This window comes from Odontesthes bonariensis, chromosome 13 (assembly GCF_027942865.1).
Source record: "Odontesthes bonariensis isolate fOdoBon6 chromosome 13, fOdoBon6.hap1, whole genome shotgun sequence".
Lineage (NCBI taxonomy): Eukaryota > Metazoa > Chordata > Actinopteri > Atheriniformes > Atherinopsidae > Odontesthes > Odontesthes bonariensis.
In genome coordinates, this window is record NC_134518.1 from 31,898,627 (window position 1) to 31,906,343 (window position 7,717).

At 44.8% G+C, this 7,717-nt stretch overlaps 1 protein-coding gene across 1 annotated transcript in view; it reads left to right on the plus strand.

Moving 5' to 3' along the window:
• fat4 (FAT atypical cadherin 4) overlaps positions 1-6,638 on the plus strand; it is a 115,088-nt gene extending 108,450 nt beyond the window's left edge. The window contains exons 16-17 of the mRNA XM_075481949.1: positions 978-1,239; positions 3,553-6,638. Of these exons, the coding sequence (XP_075338064.1) occupies positions 978-1,239; positions 3,553-5,462 (2,172 nt within the window). The 3' untranslated portion in view covers positions 5,463-6,638. The remainder of the gene's footprint in view (positions 1-977; positions 1,240-3,552) is intronic.
• Positions 6,639-7,717: the final 1,079 nt, after the last annotated feature.

The following is a 7,717-nucleotide window of genomic DNA, read 5'->3' on the forward strand; positions in this document are numbered from 1 at the left end:
CGATTTTTCATGGCCGATGCCAAAGTGAGCTTTGTCGACTTCCTTTAAAGACGCACTCCTCCCAGTGAAGAGCCCTCTCCAGTGGGCATTTGAAAGATTGTGTTCTCTCCGAGTCTGTTGTTCGCAGGCTTCTGATCATCTTCTGGCTGAATGACATCAACAACACACGCGAGTTGCGAGAAAATGATGAAGTGCGGCGTTTTTTTTTTCCGTCGGGAAAAGATTTACGAGCATCGAGCCGCATTTTTGTTTTTGATCTCTGACCTCAACAGCAGAGTCTGAACGCAGTGTGGTGGTAGTTCTGAGGGAGACTGACAGAAGACTTCCTCTTAACGGTCGTGATTGATGCTGACATGATAACTTATTGCTTTAATCTAAAAAGCTGCAGTTTTACCCATGTTTATGCAGCCTCTCCTCACAGACCGTTATTTATCATTGCCTGAAATGAAGATTTATCACCGCACGCAGATTTAGAGAGGGTGGTTTGTTGAGTGTCTCGTCATCTGTAATCTGTGATTTTCAGTGTTTATGTTAACATAGAGACATCGCTGCACTTAATGAGCATAATTAATGCACATTTGGTGTACAAAGTTGCTGATATGGCAGTACACTCTAGGTTTGTGTGTGTTACTCATACCTTGCAGCTGGCATTTAAAGGCCTCTTTTATAGCTCAAGGCTAAAAATTCAGTGGGTAGTTTTTTGCATAATCCAGCTGTTAAACAGAACATACCAGTCACAGAGGTGAAAACATTATTTAAACAAGAGCGGTCTGAGGCTGCATACCTCCACCATGGCCGAGTAAAATATTCCTGGATCCAGTTGGACACTAAAAGTTAATCACTTCTATGCGGGCCCACCTCTGGTAAACAAACTGTTGCAATTACATGACCTCCTTAGCGGAATTATTTAAAGGCTTTGCTTAGATCTTTGAGAACATAACAAAAAAAAAAAACTCCATTTCTCTTCCTGCTTTCAGTTGAGGAACGGCAACATCCACTACATCTCAGATGCCGGCGTTGGCGGGAAGGTGGAGCGGACCGTGGGAGACGTGGTGCTTTCGGACGGCCTGTGGCACACGCTCCAGCTGTTCAAGAACGGCTCGTCCACGCTGATCCAGGTGGACAGCGGCCACTCCAGAATCATCCAACACGCCACCCAGGACTTCGGAGGTCTCAGTGTTTTGACCCTCTCGCTGGGAGGGATCCCACCGGGACCTGCTCAGCAGAAAACTGGAGCAGGTGAGACTTTTGAATTCTCTATTTTCTGTCCAGTCGTTGCTCAACCAGCTGAAGCACTTTAACAAATGAGACAGCCTTCATACATTCAACACATCACTCCACATTTCATCTCCCCAGCCTCCCTGTTCTCCTGCATTAGCCAAACGTGTTTTCTCATTCATTCTATTGAATTGTCTTAAATTGCTTGGTCACGTAGTAATGAGGCGTCTACCTCAATGTTTTCCCAAATTTAAGATGAGGTGATGGAAAGAGTAAATCTCGATCTCTTCCTGGGGCTCTGTGATCTCAGCCTGCGTTAGGCTTTGTCAGCAGTCCCAGAGCATCAGTCAAGCCGAGTCACCGCCAAACACAAATGTGTGTCAGGTTAGATTTGCACTGCTGTCCTGACTGAAATTATTCGTTTGGGTTGAAGTAAAGTGTGACAGCTGGTCAATGGATCGGGTTCCTTCTATCTGTAATTGAGCACTAACAACCTAATTTTTTTGGCTTAAGAGTGGAAGATCACTTTTGGTCCATGAGCAAATGGATAAATCCAGCAGGGGAAAGTGAAAGAGCACCATGAGCCCCTCCTTACTCTCACCACTGCACCAGATGGGAAGATTTTTGCAGTCTGTAATATAATTTTTTGCAACCTATAATGCCATTTTTCAATTTTTCTCGTTAGAGTACCTTAGGTATGTGTTGACAAATTATGCTCCTTTTCCGGAGAGGTTTTCATCAGTTGAGTTGTAGTTTTCGTGTCTCAGGATGATATCAAAGCTTCCTCAGAGGTTTCACAGCTCCGAAGAAGTCACTGGAAAGAAAAAACACAAGATCTTTGAATGTTTTGCGAATAATTTTGTCACATTTACACCGTAAAGTCAGGTGTTTAATCACTACTTTTTTGACACATTTGCCTTTGGACATCTTAGTTAAGGTTAATAAGAGAAAGTTTAGTATAGTATAGATATTCAGTCTTATCTTAGACATTTTTATCTCCCACATAAATGTTTACCAGACACAAAAAAACTAGTGTAAACACAGTGCTTGTGTTTAATATAAGCTTTTTTTATGCATTCTAAAAATAAGCACTTTAGCCTTGTATATATCAGATTCTGCTCTTCAGTGTTGAAATTATGCTATATTGCATCAACATGCATGTACATACATGTGATTTTTACAACTTATTTCCACTTTTCTATGTTCTTCTACATATTAAAAGTATGGCACATGCATGTGACACATCACTTGTGCTCATCCAAGCTCTTTTTCTCAAATGAATGCAAATTAACTGCCGGTCGTGTTTGGTGGGTGTCCAACAGAACTGAGGAGCTGGCCTGAAATCAGACAATGCTGAGATTTACCTGCTATGAATGTACAGGAGTTGATTTCTTTATCAGTGTAATTTATAGACTAAAATAACTAATATTAGTTTAATTTGACGTTATCTTGGAACATTTGGAGACTATGTGTTTTCCATCCTATTCCCATCAACCCTCCTCTTAGTGTGGTCTTAAATCACAGATCAGATGTCCTTGAACATGAGTTTGGAAAAGGTAGAAGAGAGGTTTTCCAGAAGGTAATGCAACACAGTAAATTTTAGAATTTCATGGGAGGGAAAACTAAGCTTATACTATGAACTAATATGGTAAAAATGAGCCATTTGAATGATTTGTTGACCTCTTTTACGCACAAACTGTTTCAAAACAAACATATTCTCAGCACGCAGAGCTGTGGCAGAGTGCCTGTTAACCAGCCCTTACCTCAGTGTGTGTCTGCACAGTTGTGTTCTGTTGTGTACTCACTCTGCAAGAGCTAATGAAAAGACACAAATGGATTTAATCTGCACTGGGATAAATTCAATAAAAATCTGTTTACATCGGTGAGGCGGTGCTGTTAGGCAATACACAAAGCAACTGAATTAGAGACAGAGACGTTCATCCAACCCAGATGCATGTCTTGGAGCTATAATGGCTCTGACGATAGATTTTCTCTCAGAAAATATTTCATATTTCTTCTCTCAAATTGGCCAGTGATGGATGCAGCCCATTTTTTTTCTTTACTTTAGGAGTTCCATAGGGAACTTTCACTTTCTTTTTTTCTTGTCCGAATCTTGAACCTATTACCCATCTAAACAAAATTTCTTTAGCTCTGATTATAGCTCCCAGTTCCTGCTGTTTATGAGGAAATGATCCAGCATTGGAAGACATCTTTAAATACCCTCAGTCTGCAAACCAGTCGGAAATGATTCACCTCTCGGCTTCAGTTGTATCCTTGTTAGCTGCTGTTGGCTGTTTCTTGTTAACTAACTTGGCCTCTCCTTTTCATCGGTAGGTTTTGATGGCTGCTTGGCTTACCTGAAGTACAACGGGGAGAATCTGCCATTCACCGGAGAGCACAGCCTTGTCACCTTAACCAAGACCAGTTCGTCGGTCAAGATTGGCTGCAGAGGTCCGAACCTGTGTGAGAGCAGCCCATGCTGGGACGGCCTGATGTGTGTCAACCAGTGGTACACATACCAGTGTGTCCCACCCGGCGACTGCACCTCTAATCCCTGCCAAAACCATGGCAGCTGCGTGCCAGATTCACACTCAGGTTTCACCTGTGTCTGCTCTGAGTTCTACACCGGCAAGACTTGTGAGACCTTGGTGGCCTGTCTGGGTGTGCAGTGCCCTCAGGGTACTGTTTGCAACTCAGCCAATAATGGTGGATTCATCTGCAGCCCCAGCCCCACAGTACAGACCATGGTCCTCCCCATTTGGGCAGTGCCGGCTATCGTTGGCAGCTGTGCCACTGTCCTCGCCTTGGTGGTGCTCAGCCTGATTCTGTGCAACCACTGCAAGGACCGCAACAAGACCAAAGTGCCAAAGGAACCCAAGGAGAAGAAACCCAAGGAGAAGAAGAAGAAGAAAAAGAAGAAGGGTAGCGAGAACGTAGCCTTCGACGACCCAGACAACATCCCACCATATGGAGATGACATGACAGTACGGAAACAACCGGAAGGCAACCCTAAGCCAGACATCATTGAGAGGGAAAACCCCTATCTGATCTATGATGAAACAGACATTCCCCACAACAATGAGACTGTTCCCAGTGCTCCTTGTGCCCCCTGCAATGGCCCAGAGGCAGATATTGAACATTATGACATAGACAATGCCAGCAGTATCGCCCCTTCAGATGCCGACATCATCCAACACTACAAGCAGTTCCGTAGCCACACCCCCAAGTTCTCCATCCAGAGACACAGCCCGCTGGGCTTCGCCAGACAGTCTCCTTTACCTCTTGGAGCAACAAGCTACACCTACCAGCCACAGTACACTCAGGCACTGAGGTCCACTCCACTCAGCCACTCCCACTCAGCCTGCCCCACCCCTAACCCTCTCTCCAGACACTCCCCGGCCCCTTTCACCAAGCCCTCCTCCTTCTACCGCAACACTCCCACCAGAGAGCTCAACCTGGCTCGTCGTGAGGGCAGCCCGCTGGACATGCACAATGACATGTGCCAACCGCCACCCATGTTTAACTACGCCACCCGGCTGGGGAGGCGCAGCAAGAGTCCGCAGACCATGGCCAGCCACGGCCACACCTCCAGGCCCGGGAGTCGGCTGAAGCAGCCAATCGAGCAGATCCCCCTGGAGACGGGGCCTCCTGTGGGGCTGTCCATCGAGGAGGTGGAGAGGCTGAACACTCCGCGTCCACGCAACCCCAGCATCTGCAGCGCCGACCACGGGCGTTCCAGTTCAGAGGAGGATTGCCGCAGGCCGTTGTCAAGGGTCCGCAACCCAGCCGATGGCATCCCTGCCCCAGAGTCCTCTTCAGAAAGTGACTCACATGACTCCTTCACCTGCTCGGAGATGGAGTACGACCGGGACAAGCCCGTCTCATACAGCTCCCGGGTTCCCAAGCTCTCTCAAGTGAACGAGTCAGATGCTGACGACGAGGACTACGGCGGGAGGCTCAAGCAGAGGCGGTACTCGAGCCGCAGGGCAGAAGGAGGGCCGGGCATCGCCCAGACCCCCTCTGCAGAGCAGCACTACACCCTGCCCCACAAACTGGGCCAGCAAGCAGGGGGTTTCAACTGGGACAATCTGTTGAACTGGGGCCCAGGATTTGGACATTATGTAGATGTGTTCAAGGACTTAGCCTCGCTCCCTGAGAATGCGGCATCAAAAGACATTGAAATGAACAGTGGGGACGGCTCAGTGACCATTCTAAACGAAGGAGAAGCTGAGCAATATGTATGAGACTATTTATTACAGTGTTGTAGAATATGGTGACACTCTCCATTCGAAAAAAAAAAGAAAGACTGTATATTTTGAGACAACATTGGACTTCTTCTTTTTTTGTTATTTTTAAAAAAATCAACGTAATAAGACGACTTTTAATGCAGTAAGGCAGAAAAATGGCATCAGTAACTAAACCTTGGTTTGTTTACCAGTCTTTTCTGGGTTCAGACTGTACAATCGTGCTTTCTTTTCTCTTAGAACTCATCTCAGCGTATCCATTGACACTGAATGGCTCACTCTGTCTGAATTCAATTTAGTGGCGTCCACACAATCTTGATCAAACATTTCTGTTTTTTATTACCCCGTATTAGTTCTCCTCTCCAAAAACTTGTCACGTTCACAGCTAAGAGATAAGAGGGGGTGATAACATTAACACTCACAGGAAGAGAATTCCAACTTGAGTCTAAGAAAACTCTCTGCCTTTATCTTTTAGGGGTCAATTTGTTTATCTCCCTAAAAAGAAAGCATGTGCGTTCGATCGGACTGCACCTGACAGGACACAGACTGTTTGGTTTGCACGGTATTGCAGACCCCACCTTTCACATGATCCCTTTCACTCTGTCTTTGCCCCGGTGTGCTTTCTTGCTGAAGACTGGTTAAACACTCCAAGAGTGAGATGTAATCGAGTCTCCTGCCTTACAGACATTTGAGGATTCAGTACGGGAGAGAACTTTTGCTCTTCTTTTTTTTTCCGGCCTGCGGAGAGGAGGTTTTTTGGAGGGAAATAGTTTTGTTTGTTCCAAAAAAAAGAAAAAAAAATGCATTAACATTCTCTGACCAGCCAAGTGTCTCCCGGGCAACTATGAAGATGATGGTGATGATGATCCTGTAAACAACTAAAACACTATGAACTTGTGTACATTTTTTTTTCCCTGAGAAATCATGGAGTCATTTGTCGTGTTGGTGTCCTTGTTCATTCTTTTCACATGTATGGTTTTTACATTTTTGTACTGTTTATTAACTTAAATTACTTAAGCTGTGTTTTTATGGATATTTTCATATGCTGAAATGTATGTTCTTACTTTCGGGAAAGTAAGATTGACAACTTATTTTTTACATTTGTTACATGTGTAACATCAGTATTTTCCACTTTTGATAAAACTATAACATGCTGTATGCTTTGTACCTGTAAAAAGCCAATAACTGAATAAAAAAGTATTTATTTAAGCATTTTTTTTCGCTTGCTTTCTTGCGGTGGTGAGCACGTCATTTAGATTCATGAAAGCTTTCTCAATTTTTCTTGATTATCGTCTCATTCGAGCTCAGATTACATCCATTCCCAAATCATTTGGGGGCCATGTTATTCTCTATCTCCGCAGTCTTTAAATAATGCAGTCTCAACAAAACATTTGAAGAGGCATTTCAGGACCCGAATGAAACCGAGTCACCTCACTCAGAGCCAAACCAAACATCAAGCAGACGCCACAATGCAGGCTCCTATATTGCTTTCAACAATTATTTACATCTGGTTTATTTAACAGAGCTATTTTTTTTTTGTCGTAGCTCAGTGATTCGGCATGCAACATGCTTATCTCTTCCATCATCGAGGGCCGAGAGGCCACGCTGGGAACACGCAGGGAGCCGTGAACCCGGCGAAGAGTGACAGCCCGACTCCGGGCGAGTTACTTCGAGGTCCCGCGGAGAGCTCTGTTGACCAAAGCCTCTCTGAGAAGGCTGTGCCACTCTCAATGCTGAGATAATAACACTCACACAGATAATGAGAGCCTGGGTGGGTGGTGCGGCCGAAAAAGAGAGGAGATGAATTTAAATAAGCCTCACAGCGTCTCGTCTGGCGTGATATTGCAGAGTCTGAAAGATATCAGGCGACTTCAGGAGAGAGGCCCCCTACCTTCTCTCTATAGGTGCATAAAACAGGCCTTCGTGCACAAAGGACACGTTGTTCTACCCATTGTGGTGGCATGTAAAACAAGAGGACTGACGTGATTCTGTCTTCCTGATTTTCTTGGGGGAAGGGTTTTTTTTCGGGCTGCTTTTGGATATTGTCCAGATGGCTGCTTGACTTCATCAGATTCAAAGGAGCTTATGATGTGTTTAAGGATTAATTGCAGCATATATCCTTAAGAGCAAACATTGCCTGTTACATTATGGGACATGGTCCTGAAGAACATTCAGCATATGTTATAGCCGTCAGCTCAAATACCTGTTATTTCAGTAGGCACTAAGCTATTTATGTTACTAATGACACAGAAACA